Source organism: Oncorhynchus mykiss, chromosome 10 (assembly GCF_057628025.1).
Source record: "Oncorhynchus mykiss isolate SJ-2025 chromosome 10, ASM5762802v1, whole genome shotgun sequence".
NCBI classification, from domain to species: domain Eukaryota; kingdom Metazoa; phylum Chordata; class Actinopteri; order Salmoniformes; family Salmonidae; genus Oncorhynchus; species Oncorhynchus mykiss.
Window position 1 is genome coordinate 30,537,501 of NC_143031.1, and position 22,258 is coordinate 30,559,758.

The window sequence follows — 22,258 nt, forward strand, 5'->3', positions numbered from 1 at the left end:
TCCTTCTCTATCACTGCTGCTAAGCCAGGAATGTTTCCCCTCAACAGCCTGTCGGCCAGTCATCTGTGCTTGATTGAACTTGCCTAGTGCAATGGAACCAAAGGAATAGTCACAAAAGTGCAATCCCCCCACCCGGCACTCCAAGCAGGTGCAATCAAACGCTCAAAACTTTGAAATATTATTTTAACTCAGGTCTGCTGGTCTATGTGGAGGAGTGAGAAGGAGGGATGCTCTGTGCTCACTCTGTACTGCTGTGTCAAAGGACTTGATGAGGGATTTGACGGTGGCTCCGGGCTCCGAGGGTGAGGAGGCAGCATTGCTGTTGGTGTTGATTGATAAGGAGGTGGGCGGTGTCTGGGTAGTCTGGGTCATAGAGATGCCACACCAGTGAGGACTGCCGTCTGATTCCGACAAACTCTCAGAGTCGCCACGCAACAACCTGAGAGAGACAAGGGGAAAGAGATGCTCACAGTACAATATGGCACAACACATACTGTAGCAGGTAGGAGCGCTGTTTTATTTATTTTATTTAAGAGGATGGCAGATGTGTGTGTGTGTGGCTGTAGTCTATACCTTATCAGGGATTCTTATCATTACATTGGTTTACTAAGTGGTTTGTAATCAAGCATTTCACTGTAAAGTCTACACCAGTTGTATTGGCCGCATGTGTTAAATAACATGACATTGTATTTTACTTGGGTGTTGTCGGAACAATGGTTTAGAGATTACTCAATGTTCTAAAGCAAGGTAATGATGATGTTCGCCCAGTGCATTGACTGTTCCATGTAACATTTGCTCAATAGATCAGAAGCATATTGTGTATGATTACGTACAAGTTCCACATGTGAAAGTCAATAACTGGGTCTAATTTTACGCAACAACACCCGAACTGCAACAAAAAGTATGTACAAAGTTTACTCCATCCTTTCCTTATGGACATTAGACTGCAGATTATGACCAGAGAGAGCCTGAGGGAGTATTGTCACTGATGGATGGATATGGAAGGGCTGAGAAGAGAACTGAAGTAAGGAAACTGGTGAGGAGGAAGCAGAACTACTGTAATGTCAACCTCCCAAAGACAGTGGCCTCAAACAAATGCATGCAAACAAAGTCAAGCCTAGAGTCATTTCATTTATTGACTTTCCAATGAACAAATACAAAATACTTTTAAACAGACAGACAAACACCTTATATTGACTATTTCTCTAGATAAATAGTATTGGATTTTTGATATGTCACAGGTATTAAAACCAGAGTCCAAGTCTCAATAAGATTTCACCTAAAATAACACACCAAACTGTTGCACATTCACTTGTTGAACTGTTGAGCATGGCTTTAAATCAAAGGCAGAGAAAAGGAAATCAACACAGTTAGCACCATATGTCTTACGATGAGGTGGCCTTTTTTGGCAATATCGATAGTACTCAAAGTTAAACTTAACCAGCACATCTATCGGTCTCTGGTCGAAAACAATGGCTTGTGTATGACTGCATCTACTGAATAGTCCTGTTACTAGGTAATAATAATCACTATAACCTGAGGTTTACAGGATGGCAGTTGGTCATTATACACTTCTAATGGGTGTCACGACGCCAGCATCACTTCAACGATCTGACGTCTACCCTGAAGCAGTCATCAGAGATGAGAGGCTTTTTATTTGACCTGATGGGGTTGCATTAGAAATACTTCAGAATGAGTGATACAACCTTCACAATGCTTTTAGCTCCCTGAAGTTCAGAGTGGAATATTATGGCCTATAGAACTACAGGACATTTTGATGAGTTAGGCCAGTTCATAATGAGTTTTAGGCACGGCTGTAAATCTGAGGCAGAGGACTGTTTGAATTGGTCAGTGATCAGCAGTTGATTACCCTTATGGCTTAAATTCACAGTGTCCTTCCTGAGAGGACATTATTAGTGATAACGTGATAATGACCAGTGATAATGTAATAATATACTGTCTGTGGTTCAGTGTTGTTGTCTGTAGGCAGAACTCAAACTGGTGAGCTGGACTTCAACTGTAGCTCAGTGATTACACACACAACGTAGGACTACTAACCAGCGCAGGTTATTGATGTTTTGTCATTCTTGATATTCTGGTAAATAACGCCATCTAGAGATACATTATCACACCACATTATCGGATCCAGATTTTTAACACAAGGTGCAAATGAAATACCCAATGAAAATGTATGCTAAAATATTGTTTTCCCCTTCCAACTACAGTACATGACTGCATCTAAGTAGCCGTGAATACTCTCAAAGAATTGAAACTTAAAGTGAACTGATTGTTGATTATTACCATAAAAAAACGTCAATATCATCCAAGCACTTTTTGAAGTAACAGATATTCCAAATGGTCAGTTATATGAAACGGATCATAATAATAACCACAGATGCAGAACTTACTAGAACAATTATAAACCAAAAGACCAATAAAACCAGCTGTGATCAACAAAAATAACTTGACATTTTTTCTGTTTAGCTTTTTTAAGTTGCACTTGGCCTGAAACAAAGTAATGAAGCCTAACAGAAGAAAATAATCTGACTCATAATGATAACTGGCAGCGTACAGCTGATAAACAGACTGTTTTGGCTTCAGTTTTTTTCAGAGAACTGAACAAAAATATGTCTCTTTCTCATCATTTGTTTTCTTAACAAATCAGTGACTCTTCTTTAGCAACACATTGAGTAAGTGAAAATTCACCACTGAGGCAATTTAAGTGTCTAAAAGGCACAAAAGCAAATAGGAATCAGTAACAGAAACCCCTCCTATCTTATCATCAGTCCCCTCTCTTGACCGACAGAGAGGAGAGATTCATCAACACAAATACATCTGAAAGCACTGCAAACAATACAGATAAAAAGGTGTACAGCATTTTAGAAAGATTTCACAAACAAATATGTGTTAATTTGGCAGCCAAGTGCTGTTTCACAATAGATTGGATTAACAGTAAACCACAGTCTGACTCTGTCTGTCTGGTAAACCAACCTTGCTAATAAAACCATCAGAATTACATACCACATAACTGTTTTTATGGTAATACTGAATAAAGCAACTCTGTACAATAATACTGTCAGTCTGTCTTCAGAGGGTCCAGATGTGTTGTGGTTGGACTTTTCTACCGCCCCTCTACTGCAGTCTTGGTATCAAAACTGGCTCCAGCCCCAAGCCTGAAAAACAAGACCGAAACCAGAGACAACATGAGTTGAAATAAATAGAGAATATACCCTCTTAAAAAGTCATGTACTTGTCTACCTGTAATTTGTTTAAGACCCCAACTGGACTTAGCACAGCCAGAGTGGTTTATTTCTCTAAAGTTACTATAGCAATAAAGGCTATTTCCTCTGTCTGTTCCTCTCTCCATGTGTCTCTTAGCTGGCTAATGAAATCAAATCTGTCTATATGCCTCTGCGATCAGTATACAATGCTATACAGACCAAATGTTGTTTAGTTAATAAAGCAGATGATAGCATGAGTACAAATCATGCCGTGTCATACTACTAGACAATTCTCCAGAGGAACCGAGAGACGAGATAAAGGATTGATTCAACAGAACAGCAGGTGGCGCCAAGTACCAAAATAACATTTTAGTAGCAGTTTTTTATTTATTTTTAAATTAAGCGAAGCAAACCCCAGCCCACTCAAATGAAAGGACACAGGCAGCTGATAGATAGTTTGTGCAGCTGCCAGCCAGTCAGACAGACAATCAGCAGTAAGCAGTAGGAAGCAGCAGGAAGCAGTAGGAAGGAAAATCAGCAGTTCTAGATCAGCAGTAGCATTCCCTCTAAAGGCATCATTCACTGAGCTGGCAGTGCAATGGACTCACCTGGGCTTTCTATAAGGAGCCATGTCTGAGAGGGGGACATCCTTGAGAGAACGAACGATCTCAGGGAGGAGGGGAGCTTCTGGTCTGGTACGTCCCAAGTACGTACGGGGAAAGTAAAGTAAAATACTGCATTCTTCTTTACGTTCTAAATGACACGTTTACATGTTTTATGTCAGGCCAGCTATATTAGAAACTAACTGATGAGCTCTGTAATACTAACAATACTAGCCTAATTTGCCTCTCATCATAATGTCACTGCCACTGTCACTGCACACACGACACAGGACCAATAGGCTGAGCTTTTCATCAACAAACCAACCAATCATGGCAGGTAGCCTAGTGTTTAGAGCGTTGGGCCAGTAACCGAAAGGTTGCTGGATTGAATCCCTGAGGTGACAAGGTAAAAAATATGTCGTTCTGTCCCTGAGCAAGGCTGTTAAACCCAGTGTTCCCCGGGAGCTGAAGATGTGGATGTCGATTAAGGCAGCTCCCCGCACCTCTCTGATTCAGAGGGGTTGGGTTAAATGCAGAAGACACATTTCAGTTGAATGCATTCAGTTGTACAACTGACTAGATATCCCCCTTTCTCTTTCCAATCACGTCCCTGGCAGCACAGACCATGGTGTACAGGTAGCCACATGAAACAAAACAGAGGAATGATGCTATGGCCCCTAGAGTGTCTGTCTCATTTTATATTTTGAAGAGAACCGACTCAAACAGTTTAGTGCTGTTGTCAGTGCAGTCTGGGCAGCATTTCTAGGCAGAGCTTAGGCCACTATATTAGTGCTACACTACGCCAATAAAAAAGCTTGTCTCAGTGAAGTGCTAGGGTCCATTGCTGGTCCAGTGTGTTACAATCAGTGGTGGTGAGTGGTAGACAGACTGATAGCGCAGTCAGTGTATTTGCAGCAGGAACCAGATAGACAGACCAAGATAATGCATGAGAGGAGACTGACTGCTAATCCTCTATTAGCAAGGTTTGCCAAAGCCCAGAATTTGAAGCCCCCCAAAATCCCAGGATTTGAGGCTATTAAGATATTATTATTGGAGTTAATGGTGAATCATATCCTAAATTGGCAGCTAACGTCACCTCGTTTCTATGCATCCCCCACCCCAAAAATGCTGAACATCATAAGCTACCATGACATCAAATCAGAATTTTGGGGTAGCCTCTTAAAATATTTAAAAGGGAACCGATTAATGGCATATGGAAATACAAACGGTTCCTTCCAGCTCGGCTCGATACAGCCTCCCACACTGCATGCTATATGAATCTGACAACTACATTGAACACTCACACCATCAGTGGGATATGGCAAGCCTTAGAGTAGCTGCAGCTCCAGGACAGAGTGTGTTAGCTAGGATAGAGAGAGGCCCAGTGCTAAGAGGGAGCAAGAGGGGAAAGGCTAGGGGAAGGGAGACGAGGTTGGATAGAAACAGAGGGAGTAGTAGGGGAGGTATACTGTAGGTCAGGGCTATTCAAATCTGGACCCTTTAGACCAATTACACTTCTGGGTTACATTCTTCCTATCTCATAAGGATCTGATTTAGACCTGGAACATCAGATGAGTACATTCAGGTAGAAACAAAAACCAGAAGTGTTTCGGCCCTCCAGGACCGTAATTGAATAGTACTGCTGTAGGTACTAAACGCTCCCAGCCATATGGTACATACCTGACTCCCTGCAGCTGCTCCAGGTCTGAGGAGAGCTTTGCGCTGCGACCCTGCTCCTCCTGTAACCTCCTCCTCAGAGAGCGGATCTCCTGCTGGGCCTCCACCTTGATGTCGTTGGCCACCACTACGGCTGTCTGGAGGTCTGCCTGGAACCGTCGCCACTCCTCCGTCTCATCCTGAACACAAACACACATAAATACGCACACACACAAATGCACGGATGCACACACACACACACACACACACACACACACACACACACACACACACACACAGTATACCATATGAGGATTGTGATTCTCTTTGCATCATAGGAGTCACAAACCTTGACCATCTTGACCACCAGCAAACCACCTGAAAGTATATAACCACTAACAGTCAGATCACTCCTACCTTCATCTGCTTACTCAAGATCTTCAGCTGCCTCTCCACTTCAGCCTTCTGCTCCTCCAGCTTCTTGAGTTGGTCTGTAAAGAAAGATAAATATATCATTACTTTGAGAACATCAACCACAGAATACATCTGCGAAAGACACATATCATAAACTTAGCCATTGCTGCAACCATTTCTTAGTCTGATAAATACATTCGGTAAATCTAACCTCTTTTACCAGTGGAACTACAGGGATAATTTATATCCATTCAAAATGTCTTTCTAATTATATAGTATGGTTATTATGAGCCTGCTATCAGTTAAATCTGCATTGCTACAGTTGAAGTCGGAAGTTTGCATACACTTTGGTTGGAGTCATTAAAACTTGTTTTTTAACCACTCTACAAATTTCTTGTTAACAAACTATAGTTTTTGCAAGTTTGTTAGGACATCTACTTTGTGCATGATACAAGTCATTTTTCCAACAATTGTTTACAGACAGATTATTTCACTTATAGGTCACTGTATCACAATTCCAGTGGGTCAGAAGTTTACATACACTAAGTTGACTGTGCCTTTAAACAGCTTGGAAAATTCCAGAAAATTATGTCATGGCTTTAGAAGCTTCTGATAGGCTAAGTGACATCATTTGAGTCGATTGTAGGTGTACCTGTGGATGTATTTCAAGGCCTACTTCAAACTCAGTGCCTCTTTGCTTGACATCATGGGAAAATCAAAAGACCCCAGAAAAGGAATTGTAGACCTCCACAAGTCTGGCTCATCATTGGGAGCAATTTCCAAACGCATGAAGGTACCACGTTCATCTGTACAAACAATAGTACGCAAGTATAAACACCATGGGACCACGCAGCCTTCATACCGCTCAGGAAGGAGACACGTTCTGTCTCCTAGAGATGAACGTACTCTGGTGCAAAAAGTGCAAATCAATCCCAGAACAACAGCAAAGTATCTTGTGAAGATGTTGGAGGAAACAGGTATAAAAGTATCTATATCCACAGTAAAATAAGTCCTATATCAACATAACCTGAAAGGCCGCTAAGCAAGGAAGAAGCCACGGCTCCAAAACTGTCATAAAAAAGCCAGACTATGGTTTGCAACTGCACATGGGGACAAAGATCGTACTTTTTTGAGAAATGTCCTCTGGTCTGATGAAACAAAAATAGAACTGTTTGGCCATAATGACCATCGTTATGTTTAGAAGAAAAAGGGGGAGGCTCCTAACTGACTAAGACAGGGAATTTTTACTAGGATTAAATGTCAGGAATTCTGAAAAACTGAGTTTAAATGTATTTGGCTAAGGTGTATGTAAACTTCGGACTTCAACTTTATATCCATAACTCATACTTAATCCATGTGTCGCAAGCCTCACCACTGACCAAATAAAAGGACTCAAACAATGCATACCGCTACACATATTTAGTCCAGGTGTTGGCTTAATCTGGGCCAGGGAAATCGTCCCTATGTGCTTAGGAGTGCTGTGCTCCTACAACAAGTAAAAGTTAGGATGGAGGAGGTAGAGTAGTACAGTAGTAGACTGATGATATATACACTAGTGAACATACTCTCTAGGTCCAGGATGGTCTGGTTGGTGTGGAGGTGGACAGCCCTCTGCTGCTCCACCTGGTCCTCCAGCTCAAAAATGGTCTCCTTCAGGTCCTTGATCTGGCCGTCGGCCTGCCGACCCCCATTCTCTAGGGCACTGACCCGGCCACTCAGCTCCTCCTCCCGGCTCCCGGCTCGCTCTGCCACCTGCTGGCACTCAGCCTCCACCTGGGACATAGTAGGAGACCATCTGATTGGTTAGTCACATGTATAGCTGACATGATTGGTAAGTTGATCCATCAAGGGGCTTCTCTCTACAAGTGTACTGTTTGCTGCCACCATGAGATGGCGCTGTGTCTGAAGTGACAGTGTACCCGCTTTCCAATGTCTGTACCTATTACCTCTATATTAAAGATGGAAGGAGAACACAAAAGGCCTTCACAAACATAAAGCAGGTTTATTTCTGAATGCAGAAATGTCAAACTTTTCTAAGCATGTTTGACAGAATAGGCCTATTGTATTTTATTTTTTCATTCCAGAAGGTTTGCGATTGTATTAGACAGTTAATCTTAGCCTAATAACTAGATAATAAAGGGTTACTTAACCATTAACAGTTAATATCTAATCCACCAGACATTATCACTTAGACTAACTGACAGTGACACACCCATTACTGTAAGCAGAGCCTTAGATCTATTTACATATGACTCTGTGACTGTACCTGCTAATACGCCCTTCTAGTCTGACGTAGTAAAAAAAGATGATAAAAGCTGTTGGACATCAACCCTGCCAGTGTCTACAGAGACTCATTGACACAATAGCCTAGCAGGATCTCCTCCAAAGCCATTTTGATAGCCTACCCTACACTACACTACAGTGTAACTGGCTGCTGGGTAAACAGGTGAGGATGACTCATTGATTTTACAGTTAAGTGTCCAAAGCCCTTGTCTCCTGCTGCAGCTAATAAACTTCCTGATACACTACAAACAAATACTATTTTAACCCAAGACTGCCCTGACTGGATCACCCCAGTGTGGGCACTACTCGGCACAGAGTCCATTTGTGTGATGTTGTGATGTTGAAACCACTGCTCACTCAGGCTTTCTGAACCTACAAGCAGATTAAAACAATCTCATTGAACATAAGCTCATATGCTGGAGAGTGGCGAGGGAAAGTCCTGAACTATCACAAAGCTTCTCTTCACTAGCAATACAATATTTAATTTAAACCATCATGGCAGACGAGTTATTGTGTATAACTGTAGTCTGATATCGCAGAGGTTAAATTGTTATTGGGGACCTTCAATGCTGCAGACATGTTTTGGTGTCCTTTCCCAGATCTGTGCCTCAACACAATCCTGTTTCGGAGCTCTACGGACAGTTCCTTTGACGTCAACTGCAGGACCTTATATACGCAGTGCCTTTCCAAATCATGTCCAATCAATTGAATCTACCACAGGTGAACTCCAATCAATATCTAGAAACATCTCAAGGATGATTAATAGAGAGAGGATGGCACTTGAGCTCAATTTCGAGTCTAATAGCAAAGGGTTTGAATACTTATGTAAATAAGATATTTCTGTTCCTTATTTTAAAACATTTGCCAAAATTTCCAAAAAACTGTTTTCACTTTGTCATTATGGGGTATTGTGTGTAGATTGATGAGGAACATGTTTTACTTAATCCATTTTAGAATAAGGCTGTAACATAACAAAATGTGGAAAAAGGAAGGGGTCTGAATACTTTCCGAACACACTGTATATCCTCCAAACACCGGCTTCGAGGGCATTATCACTTTTATACAACGGTTTACTAACATATTCATAGCCACAAGAGCATTAGTGAGGTCTGGCACTGATGTTGGACGATTAGGCTTGGCTCGCAGTTGGCGTTCCAATTCATCCCAAAGGTGATTGATTTGGTGAGGTCAGGGCCAGTCAAGTTCTTCCACACCGATTTGTATGAACCGCACTTTGTGCACGGGGGCATTTTATTTTTTTGTTGTTGTTGTTTTTTGTGTACTTTATACCCCTTTTTATCCAATTTCATATCCAATTAGTAGTTACAGTCTTGTCCCATCGCTGCAACTCCTGTGCGAACTCGGGAGAGGCGAACGTCGGGAGCCATGCGTCCTCCCACGGGGGCATTGTCATGCTGAAATAGGAAAGGGCCTTCCCCAAACTGTTGCCACAAAGTTGGAAGCACAGAATTGTCTAGAATGTCATTGTATGCTGTAGTGTTAAGATTTCCCTTCACCTAACCTAATTTAACAACTATGTTTGGTCTTGTGGATGGGTGATGGGATTGCCCTGCTCTGTCTACCTTTTATATTCCTATGTGGCTCTGGGTTGTTAGCCTTTGAGATTGACATTTGAATAGGCCGATTTAATTTGTAAAACTGAAACCTGTTTGTTTTTAATTTGTTTGGTTTTGTCCTTATTCATCCTGTTGTTTATATCTTTGCTATTTAATTTTGTTTTTGTGTTTTCTCCCTATTGAACTATACATATTTACAAAAAAAATAAGAAGATTTCCCTTCACTGGAACTAAGGGGCCAAGCCTGAACCATGAAAAACAGCCCCAGAACATTATTCTTCCTCCACCAAACTTTACAGTTGGCACTATGCATTGGGGCAGGTAGTGTTCTCCTGGCATCCGCCAATCCCAGATCCATCCGTCGGACTGCCAGATGGAGAAATGTGATTCATCACTCCAGAGAATGCATTTTCACGGCTGCAGAGTCTAATGGCGGCAAGCTTTACACCACTACAGCCAACGCTTGGCATAGCACATAGTGATCTTAGGCTTGTGTGCGGCTGCTCGGCCATGGAAACGCATTTCACGAAACTCCCGACTAACAGTTCTTGTGCTGACGTTGCTTCCAGAGGCAGTTTGGAAATCGGTAGTGAGAGTTGCTTCAGGACACTCTGGTCCCGTTCTGTGAGCTTGTGCGGTCTACAATTTAGTGACTGAGACGTTGTTGCTCCTAGACGTTTCCACTAGACGTTTCCACGTTCCCACCAATTTGACAAACTGACTTGTTAGAAAGGTGACATCCTATGACAGTGCCACGTTGAAAGTCACTGAGCTCTTCAGTAAGGCCATTCTACTGACAATGTTTGTCTATGGAATGGCATGGCTGTGTGCTCGATTTTATACACCTGTCAGTAACGGGTGTGGCTGAAATAGCCAAATCCACTCATTTGAAGGGGTGTCCACATACTTTTGCATATATAGTATATAGTCCCAACACAAATCTAAGGTTGCTACCCAAGCTGGCTGGACGTTGGTTCTATCTGTTCGGATGCCAGAGATGCGACACAGTCGTTAAGTCTTTTTCCTCTGTACTAAACCCAGTCGTTTGTTCTAAATGTTCCATTGCCATACTGGCTGGCAAAATTCTTATCCCTTGCTTGCTAGCTAGCCAACTACGGCGAACTTCCAGTCATGTCAAACAGTGCAGCCAGAATAACAGCAAGGTAGCTGCGTTTGTGTTTGTTTAAGCTGTTTTCTAGTGACATTTATTTGGATACATCCATAATAACAAGCTAATGATGTGCATTTCAAATGGCATAGTAAATGTGCTCTCTGGTCAGGACATTGTTGTTCAGAGGAGCTAGCCAACAACACAGCTAATACAATCCCTTCAAACTGATGCTGGAAAGACTGTAAACTAGCTGCATTTTGTTTAGTTTTACCTGTTTTCTATTGACATTTCTTTGTATATATCAATAAAAACGATGCCAGCTGATTCATGATTTAGACTGGCAGAGAAAAGCTGTACGCCTGTCTGTCACGTCCCGACATGTTCATTACTATGGGACAGCTGGAGATCGAATTTCAATATTTAAACGAAGTTGCTGTTGAAAACCAAATGCTAGTTTTAAAAGAAATGGGAGATAATGTCTAGATGCTTTTTATAGTGGAGATCAAGTTTATAAATTGCCTTGCTAGGCTGACAAGACAGTGGATTTGCGCAGTGAGATGGAACAGAGTGAATAGGCATTTCAACATTATAGCTTTAGCCGGTGGTAACTTGTGGAATAGACAGCGGCTGGAATGCAGCATACTGTATATACAGTGCATTCAGACCCTTTGACTTTTTCCACATTTTGTTACGGCCTTATTCTAAAAATGGATTTAAAAAATAATCATTCTCATCACTCTACACACAAAACCCAATAATGACAAAGTGACATTTTTGCAACTGTATTACAAATTAAAAACAGAAATACCTTATTTACATAAGTATTCAGACTCTTTGATAAAAAACTCAAAATTGAACTCAGAGGCATCCTGTTCCCATGATCATCCTTGATATGTTTCTACATCTTGATTGGAGTCCACCTGTGGTAAATTCAATTGATTGGACATGATTTGGAAATGCACACACCTGTCTATATAAGGTCCCACAGTTGACAGTGCATGTCAGAGCAAAAACCAAACCATGAGGTCGAAGGAATAATCTGCAGAGCTCCGAGACAGGATTGTGTCGAGGCACAAATCTGGAGAAGGGTACAAACACATTTCTGCAGCATTGAAGCTCCCCAAGAACACAGTGGCGTCCATCATTCTTAAATGGAAGAAGTTTGGAACCACCAAGACTCATCCTAGAGCTGAACACCCGGCCAAACTGAGCAATCGGGGGAGAAGGGCCTTGGTCAGGGAGGTGACCAAGAACCTGATGGTCATTCTGACAGCGCTCCAGAGTTCCTCTGTAGAGATGGGAGAACCTTCCAGAAGGAAAACCATCTCTGCAGCACTCCACCAATCAGGCCTTTATGATAGAGTGGCCAAATGGAAGCCACTTCTTAGTAAAAGGCACAACAGCCTGCTTGGAGTTTGCCAAAAGGCACCTAGAGGACAAGATTCTCTGGTCTGATGAAACCTAGATTGAACTCTTTGGCCTGAATGCAAAGCATCACATCTGGAGGAAACCTGGCACTATCCCTACGGTGAAGCATGGTGGTGGCAGCATCATGCTGTGGGGATGTTTTCAGCGGCAGGGACTGGAAGACTAATCAGGATCGAGGGAAAGATAAACGGAGAAAAGTACAGAGAGATCCTTGAGGAAAACCTGCTACAGAGCGCTCAGGACCTCAGACTGGGGCGAAGGTTCACCTTCCAACAGGACAACAACCCTAAGCACACAGCCAAGACAGCGCAGGAGTGACTTCGGGACAAGTCTCTGAATGTCCTTGATTGGCTCGGTCAGAGCCCGGACTCTCTCTGGAGAGACCCGAAAATAGCTGTGTAGCGACACTCCCCATCCAACCTGACAAGAGCTTGAGAGGATCTGCAGAGAAGAATGGGAGAAACTCCCCAAATACAGGTGTGCCAAGCTTGTAGTGTCATACCCAAGAAGACTCAAGGCTGTAATCGCTGCCAAAGTTGCTTCAACAAAGGGTCTGAATACTGATGTAAATGTGATATCAGTTTTACATTTTTTATACATTTGCAAAAAATTCTAAAAACCTGTTTTTGCTTTGTCAATGTGGGGTATTGTGTGCAGATTGATGAGGGAAAAAGACAATTGAATACATTTCAGAATAAGGCTGTAACGTAACAAAATGTGGAAAATGTCAAGGTGTCTGAATACTTTCCGAATGCAATGTACAGGTAACTGTCAAAATAATGGAAAAACTTGAGTAAATGAGTGATACAAAGTGTATTGAAAGCAGTTGCTTCCACACAGCTGTGTATCCTAAGTTCATGAAGCAATTAAAATCCCATCATGCTTAGGGTTATGTATGTGCTGGGCAGGCCATTATTTTGGAAACCGTGGCTATGCCCCCATAGGATGATAATGCCTCCATCAACAGGGCACGAGTGGTTTGATGAGCATGAAAACTATGTAAACCATATGCCATGGTCACTCAGTCACCAGATCTCAACCCAATTGAACACTCAAATTCTGGAGCGGTGCCTGAGACAGCGTTTTCCACAACTATCAACAAAACAAAACACCAAATGAGGGAATTTCTCACGAAAGAATGGTGTTTCATCCCTCCAATAGAGCTCCAGAAACGTGTAGAATCTATGCCAAGGTGCATTGAAGCTGTTCTGGCTCGTGGTGGTACAAAACCCTATTAAGACACTATGTTGGTGTTTCCTTTATTTTGGCAGTTACCTGTACATATTGTAAAACAGTTTTCACCAACTGGTCGATCGTGATCTCCAAGCCATTCCTAGTCGATCACCAAACATTTCTGTAAAAAACCCAGCGATAAAGACTTGCGATCCTATTTTTTTTAACTTGTTTTGCGCTGTTGGCGGTAGGTGCACTCGATCCAGAAGCCCTACCGCCAGGAAGGCAAAGTGTTCCCGGCAGGCCCAAAGAGCAAATGAAGTGCACTTACAGTATAGGCCTACCACTGGCCAATCAGATAGCCAAGATCCGTGTCTGCAGTTTCCTTGCGCCATAGACTGTAGAAATAGGCCTCGAAAACACAGCAAAGTTGATAATGTTAGATTTCAAGACTTTAAAACCAAGACTAGAGAGAGACTCAAGGAATACAGCAAAGAGCTGATTGTTTTTATGAGTAAATTCATGTTTAAGTTGTTATTCAGCACTGTCTTTGTTCAAAGGTTTTATAAGCCATAAAATGCACATTTGAAAAGCTTGCGTGGTTATTATTTGTGGCTTGTGTCATTAAAAAAAACTATAATCTGAGCGGTAGATCTCGGCTTGCATTTTGACTCAGAAAGTGATCTTGACTCAGAAAAGGTTGGTGACCACTGCTGTAGAATAATAAATCACAAGATCCATAAATTACAGCCTACACTGAAGAAGGTAAAAGGACGATTTAGGGCTACACACTGCCAGAGGATAAGTTGTAGCTTGGTATCCCACCCACCTTGGTGAGCAATAAAGTTTCTACTCTATTCTATTCTATATGGCTTGGTGTCCCACCCACCTTGGACAGCAGTCCCTGGGCGTGTTCAGTGTTGGTCTGGGCCTGTAGCAGCTCCTGCCGTAGCCCAGTTACCTCGCCCTCCAGTCTGTCTCTCTCAGCATGGGCCACCTTCAGCAGCCTCTGCAGCTCTGTGCTGTCCCCAGCACTCTGCATGGCCTTCAGTTCCCCAACCTTCTGCCTCTCTATGTCCACCTGGGCTTTGAGCCGTCCATTCTTCACCATCAGGGCGTCCGCTGCCGCCTTGTGTTCCTCAGCCGCCCGTGTCATCTCACCCCCGGCCTCCTCCTCCCTCTCCACCCGGCACTGGAGGCCGTCCCTCTCTTCTCTGAGGGACCTCACCTGCCCCTGGGCCTCCTGGTGCTCCTGCTCCAGGGCCCTCAAGCTCCCAGTCAGCTGCTGCTGGATGTCCACCAGCTTTTCCCTCTCGAAGCGAGAGCTCTGCACCAGGTCAGTGTAGCGCTGCTCCAGCTCGGCTGCCCGGTCCTCGTCCCCGCTCTGGGCCTGGGCTGCCTCCTGCAGCCTCCCGGCCAGGGCCTCGTTCTTCTGGGCCAGCAGCTCCACCCTCTCCCTCTGCTGCTGCAGCGACGTCTGTAGGAGGCCCTTCTCCTGGGCCAAGCGCTCGTTCTCAGCCGTCAGCTCCTGGACCACCTGCTGCTGATCGGCCAGCTCCTGTAGTGTGGCCTGGAGCTCCTCTGCCGTGCTGTGCTGACTCTCCTCCATCTTCTGGATCTGCTCCGTCAGCCTCTCCACTGAGGGGTCGCGACCCTGACCCTTCCCCACACCTACAACCCCTACACCACCACAGCCCCCATCGCTGCTGCTCACTGAGTCAGACCGCGACGGGATCTTCTCAAACTCTGAGGAGTCTGGCGAGGGCGAGCCTTTGGTGATGTCACTGCTGGAGGAGACTGAGGTTTTGAGTGGGCTGGGTATGGCTGATTTGGCTGGGGGAGTGATGTTGTTGTCTAAAGAGAGGCCATTGATGGAGGGCTTGGAGGGGCTGGTGGTGGTGGTAGTGTTGTTGGACAGAGGAGAGGCAGGCGAGGACTCCAGGGAGAAAAGCTTCTCCTTCAGGACCTGGTTCTCCTCCCTCAGAGCCGCTAACTCCCTCTGGAACTTCCCGTTCTTCTCCCTCAGCTCTCCAACCAGGGCCTGGGCGTCTGTAGCCTGCTGGGATGGGCCTTGGCCCTGCTCGGGGGCACCCTCAGGTAGAGTGGAGGGGGTGTTTTGAGGCGAGGACGACAAGGCTTTCCCCCGGCAGCGCTGCAGCTCCATCCTCAGCTTGCTGATCTCAAACTCCTTCGCCTTGGCTTCAGCCAGCAGCTCCTTAATCTGGCACTCCAGGAAGCCTCTCTCCGAGCCCTCAGCGTCTATCCTGGGCTTTGTGGTGGTGGAGCCGCGCTGGTGCTTGGTTGCTAGGGTGGCCAGGCTGGAGGTGCTGGCGCTGGGGACCATCTTCTTGTTCGTGGAGGTCCTCAACTGGTCCCTCAGCGACACGCGGTCTCTGGTCATGGTGGGGGGGATCTCCCTGGGGGCAGGGATTCCAGACTTCTTAGATCCTGATTGAACACCTGGAAAATATAATCAAAACACACATTCAGTCTTCTGCTTTCTTTCTTCTTATTTTTTATGAAATTCCACTAGTAAAAGTGGTAATGCATTTGATTAATGTCTGTAATGTCCTCACGATTCAATAGAAACAATTTCACACTCAGATTGAAGATCAGTTGTGATGCAGTGTTAATATGATGCTGTGATTGTCATCATCAGGGGTCAATCATTCAACCCTATTCATAGATCCCTTTTTTATTGTGATGGCTGGTTGGTAGACACTGTCTGCGTTACTGTGGACATTGAAACACAGGACTTTCCATTGAAACACATTTCAGTGGATCCACAGGGCTTGACTGGCATTCATTCTCTCTCTCAAATATGAAGAGCTTTTACTGATTCATCCCCTGCGTGAGCAGGATGCTGTCTGAAAGGCTTTTATTGTTTGTTTTGAAATAATCAGCAAACAGCAACACAGACACAGGGGGGTTCTTGTTACCAGGGATGACAATGGTCTGGGGCACGTGGAACATTCCAGCACAAAGCAGACTATCAGTGGACAGACACAAAGAGAGCGCTGTGTTGGTGACACTACACTGACTTCTATCAACCCCAGAGGGCACAGACTACTGCACAGCCTGGGCAAGAAGAGATAAAGTAGGCTACTGTATAACACTATAAACAACACACAAACACACACACACAAAGAAACTTTCAAGATACACTGGCAAGTTGGCTCACATCCACCCCTACAAAACACACACACACTCACAAACAAAGAGTCTCGGCTCATTTGGAATGGAAATCCTACACCCCTCTGGGCTCTTAAAGCACTTCTCCATTGATGGCCACTTTGCAGGGTGTGCCTGCCAAGCCTCAGACAATCTCATGGGCACAGCGTGGATTAGCATTCTTAAAGTAGGGCTTTGTGGATAAAGAGTTGCTGATGAGGCCGGAAACACAGAGAAACAGAAACATAACTTACTTTATCAGCACTCAAATATGCTTCTTCTATATAAAGCAAGGAGCTCAGAACTCAGTTTCCATTCAATATTTTTTTGATACTATAATCATAAATTAAAATGCCACATTTATAAATATAGCAAGGCCATTAGAATGCTTTCTTTTAATAATAACACTATCGTAAATTCTTATATTTGTGAAAAATCACAATAAAACGCCAAATAGTTCCGGTAAAACATTAAAAAGCTATACAAATACCAGGTCAGATTGGCTGAGTGATTGACTGCAGATAGTATGGTTTGGCCTTCAGTCAAACTGTGCTTAAAAATAAGAACCTAAATACTCAGCGTGAGTGAGAGCAAGCAAAAGCCAGTCATTTAAATTCCCATTAATCACCTTCGCATTGGTTCTCTATCAGTCAGGTCAAGTGAACTCCAGTGAAATTCCCACTCGACTAGCCTGCCAAGATCCCAGGCTGCCATGAAAAATCTATAATCACTTACTTCTCTGTACATTTTACAGTGGATGCCTCCGTTACAGAAAAAATGAGGCCATACACTCCTAAATTATGTATTATCACATGGAAGATTTTAACACCTACTTGTATATGAACAAAGACAGTGATGAAATGAAAGGTTAAAAATGACCTATCATAATGCATTACAGATTGACATATTAAGATGTTTGGGGGTGCATGTACTTTATGTACAAACCGAAACAGACAGACAGAACGTGACAAAGACAGCATATACAGTAGGTCACACCTATAGGTCATATGGGACATATTCATGCAAATTATCTTATTCTCATTACTTATAGGGGAAGAAAAGCAAAGGGAGAGAGAGAGAGAAAGAAATAAAGGGAGAGAGAAATAGAAGGAGAGAGAAATGAGAGAGAGGCAGATGTGTTTAAGCTCAATCCGTTTTCATTAAGATGACTAATGTTTGGAGTTGAAGTGAGATTCTGGGACATCTCCCATTCACAGTCCCCACATACATTAAAATGATCCTTCCCAGTCCAACTGAATAAAACACATATGGACTGTATGAAATTACTTTCCTCGTTTAAGTAGTCACCTCCCTTTTACCATGACTTCACTACAGCTTGTCCCTGCGCACATAGCCATGACATAAATCTGTGTGCGAAACGAGCCAACTAATACGTGAACAGTTCCAGGACACTATAATACAATACTGCGAAAGGGAGGCTGGCTGGAACAGTGATACTGGAACACAGACTGTCCAGACCTGGGTTCAAATAGTATTTGAAATTAGTTGTGCTTTATTGAGCTTCCCTGGCACTGTAGAGAAAACAAATACGAGTCTTTCAAATGTGGTCTGACTGTCCACATCTCATATAAAGATGCCTCACAATGGAACTCACTCTCTCTCAGGTTCATTGCATCAATAATTAATAATAACATAAAAAAGTGATATTCAAAAAAGTTATTATAAAAATAAATAATAGAAATAACAACATTAAAATGGTAACTCTCTCTCTCTCAAATTCAAACTGCTTTATTGGCATGAAAATCATTGTGTCAATATTGCCAAAGCAATAATGTATACAATATACATTGTTATAAAATAATGAATAATAATATAAAATAGTGATATTAAAAAGGCACAGAAGAAAGGCCTATTTGACAGTCTGATAAAATGCATGGTTTGAATTTTAATTGATCAACAGCTTTTTTCTCAACAAGCCTTCTTTCATGATATTCATAGATCACAAAGTTATCCTCAGTGATGATAGCCACCATGTTTTTCATAATTTAAAAGAAAGCACAAACAAGACAAGCTGTGAATGAATAGTCAAGAGAAACTATTTAAATCCCTCAGTTGGGACAAATGCTTCCTGACTCCAAAGTGATCTGGGTCTGACTTGCCAAGCCTTTGATAGACAATGACAACTCCCCATTTTAGAGGCTTCTGAAACAGGGAAAGGGAGGGGGGTGGAGGGAGAAACAGAGATGAGAGAGAACGGCAGAGAGGGAGAGAGAGTGTAAGGTGGAGAGAGTGTAAAAGAGAGAGAGAGAGTGTAAGTGAGAGAGAGAGTGTAAAAGAGAGAGAGAGAGAGAGAGAGAGCGCGAGTGAAAGTGAAACAAGGAGGGGGATGACTGCAGCGTTCCCTCAATCCTAATTTATCTTTGTCTTCCATGCCGTACGGCTCAACTCATGGTCCATTCACACACAGGCAGCTCTGGGATGAACTAAATCAGCCCCCTGTAGGGGGTCTGAGCTGGGGGGGGGTGGGGGTTTGAATGCCTCTCAGAGATGCTCCCCCCCACAGCCTCTGTCTCATTTATAGCAAAGTGTAAATAATGTGAAACACAAGCTTTGGGGAGAAAGAGAAATATCACTGCCAAGTAGAATGGGCTTTCTCTCATAAAGGGCCCCTTTATGTTGAGGAACAAGAGAAATTATACTACATAACATTTCGTAACACAGAGGTTTTTGTGCTGAAAGCATGTCTTTTCTCATATGGTAAGATATATAATTTCACAATAGTGAATTGAGAGCATGGCCAAATCATGTCGTTTTGGATGAGAAGCCATAGTAAGAGGGTTTAGATTGCAGATGGCCAAATAAAGCCGACAGTGACAGCCAAGTTTAACAGGCCGGGCCAAAGTCATTAACCCAAACTTTAAACTTAAAACATTCATGTTTCTACACAAAAGAATTGGCTAGTGTTAACTAGTGTTGATTTTTCAGTGTAACATTTCTAGTGTTGATTCAAGTGTTAAATTAACTCAGCAAAGACTTTAATTAACAATCAGTGGTGTAAAAGAACACCAGTATTGGTGTTAATAACAAACGTTGAGCCAAAACCACTCCCATCATTAACATATTGCCCAGCATGCTCTATTGCAGGTTATTATTGTTTATATGCTTTAGGTAATGCTATATCTTAGTCTTCCCAACCCTGACAGTCATTCTGAATGCAGATTGCATGTGAATAAATTGATTGATTAGTTAATCTTATGCTACTCAAATTGAAATACAATTTTTCTAAACAAATTCAATCTGTTAGTTGGAATTGTTGCACCCGTTACTGAAATGGTTGTTCCGGTTTAGATGCTTTAGGTAATGCTATATCTTAGTGTCCCCAACCCTGACAGTAATTCTGAATGCAGGTTGCAGGTGAATAAATGTTTGTCCAAATGTTGGATATCCCTAGTGATTGGAAACTGAGGCTTTCTGAAGCATTATGGGACTTTCACCAAATTGTGCCGAAAGACAGTTCATTCCTCAAAGCTTTAAACGCTATGCACATTAGTGACATCTGCTGGTCAATAAATAAATATCAGCATGTTTCAGAATCACCTTCATACGGCAAGTACATTTACACATACCGGAATTTGTCTTAGTGAGAAAGTGCTGCCAGCAATAGGCAACATACAAACAGAATACAGACACAGACGTCATACAGAATATACAATATCAGAACTGTAAACATAAAACTGTTGGGTATAGGCTGATTACAGTGGGAATATATTTCTAAATATCTATATATTTGATGCATTCATCAAAACATTGTGGCGCAATGGATAGGTGTGAATTTTTATAAACTAAAGTTAGTAAGAATGTTGGGTTTGCATTCCACATCCTGCTTACCTTTTTTGACTCCTGGTTCACAATTTTTTTCAAAAAATAAAGCTGCATCTGTGGTATTGTTTAAGATGCTGAAGACAAAATATTATGATAGGATAAACTAAACTAAACAAATTATTTGAACAACAATTTAACAATGTGCAGATAGTGGGGATTCACAGAAAGTTATTTTCAAAATTTAGCCAGGATTCGATTCTGCGCCTAAGGTATCTGATTGCTTCATATTCCTCAACCCTACCTGCCGAGTTACCGTCCAGGTGCTATGTATTGAATAAAATCTAAATAAATTGGTAAATAAGGTGTCCAGTAGAGGTCGGTGGTTGAAAGCAACTAGGCTCAAAGTTAGAAATACAATGTAGCCAGTTTCAAAGGCTGAGTTTAGACAGGCAAGTCCATTTCTAATCTTTTTTTCACAAATTAGTATTTTGACCAATCAGATCAGCTCTGAAAAAGATCTGATGTGAACAGATCTGATGTGATTGGCCAATTAGTGGGGACTATCATTTGTTCTTCAACAGGACAATGACCCAAAACACACCTCCAGGCTGTTTAAGTGGGAGTGCTGCATCAGATGACCTGGCCTCCACAATCACCCGACCTCAACCCAATTGAGAAAGTTTGGGATGAGTTGGACCGCAGGGTTAAGGAAAAGCAGCCAACAGGTGCTCAGCATATGTGGGCTCCTTCACGACTGTTGGAAAAGCATTCCTCATGAAACTGGTTGAGAGAACAAATAGTGTACAAAGCTGTCATCAAGGCAAAGGGTGGCTACTTTAAAAATCTCAAATACAAAATATATTTAGATTTGTTTATAACTTTTTTGGTTACTACATGATTCCATATGTGCTATTTCATAGTTTTGATGTCTTCTCTATTATTCTACAATGTATACATTTGAAAAATAAAGAAAAACCCTGGAATGAGTAGGTGTGTCCACATTTTTGACTGATACTGTATACAGTGCATTCGAAAAGTATTCAGACCCCTTGACTTTTTCCACATTTTGTTACGTTTCAGCCTTATTCTAAAATGTATTAAATTAATTGTTTTGCTCATCAATCTACACACAATACCCTGTAATGAAAGTGAAAACAGGTTTTTAGAAATTTTTGCAAATGTATTACAAATAAAAAACAGAAATACCTATTTTACATAAGTATTCAGACCCTTTGCTATTAGACTTGAAATTGAGCTCAGGTGCTTCCTGTTCCATTGACCATCCTTGAGATGTTTCTACATCTTGATTGGAGTCCACTTGTGGTAAATTAAATTGATTGGACATGTTTTGGAAAGGCACACACCTGTCTATATAAGGTCCTACAGTTGACAGTGCATGTCAGAGCAAAAACCAAGCCATGAGTTTGAAGTAATTGTCCGTAGAGCTCCGAGATAGGAATGTGTCGAGGCACAGATCTGGGGAAGGGTACCAAAACATTTCTGAAGCATTGAAGATCCCCAAGAACACAGTGGCGTCCATCATTCTTAAATGGAAGAAGTTTGGAACCACCAAGACTCTTCTTAGAGCTGAATGCCCAGACAAACTGAGAAATCAGTGGGAAGGGCCTTGATCAGAAAGATGACCAAGAACCCGATGGTAACTCTGACAGAGCTCCTCTGTGGAGAGGGGAAAACTTTCCAGAAGGGCAACCATCTCTGCAGCACTCCACCAATCAGGCCTTTATGATAGAGTGGCCAGATGGAAGCCACACCTCAGTAAAAGGCACATGAAAGCCCGCTGGGAGTTTGCCAAAAGGTACCTAAAGGACTCTGACCATG

The 22,258-nt window shown here is 42.6% G+C and overlaps 1 protein-coding gene across 13 annotated transcripts in view; it reads right to left on the reverse strand.

Moving 5' to 3' along the window:
* Window positions 1-22,258, reverse strand: part of LOC110533632 (cytospin-B) — a 166,525-nt gene that overhangs the window by 50,711 nt on the left and 93,556 nt on the right. For 7 of the 13 annotated variants that reach the window (XM_090186331.1, XM_090186330.1, XM_036990047.2 and 4 more), the window contains 5 exons: window positions 14,355-15,925; window positions 7,459-7,666; window positions 5,897-5,970; window positions 5,504-5,679; window positions 243-439 (listed from right to left, as the gene is read on the reverse strand). In XM_090186331.1, the coding sequence (XP_090042457.1) occupies window positions 243-439; window positions 5,504-5,679; window positions 5,897-5,970; window positions 7,459-7,666; window positions 14,355-15,925 (2,226 nt within the window). Of the gene's footprint in view, window positions 1-242; window positions 440-1,118; window positions 3,174-5,503; window positions 5,680-5,896; window positions 5,971-7,458; window positions 7,667-14,354; window positions 15,926-22,258 lie in introns of those variants that run through there. The other 6 variants (XM_090186336.1, XM_090186335.1, XM_036990048.2 and 3 more) reach the window with 1 other exon arrangement.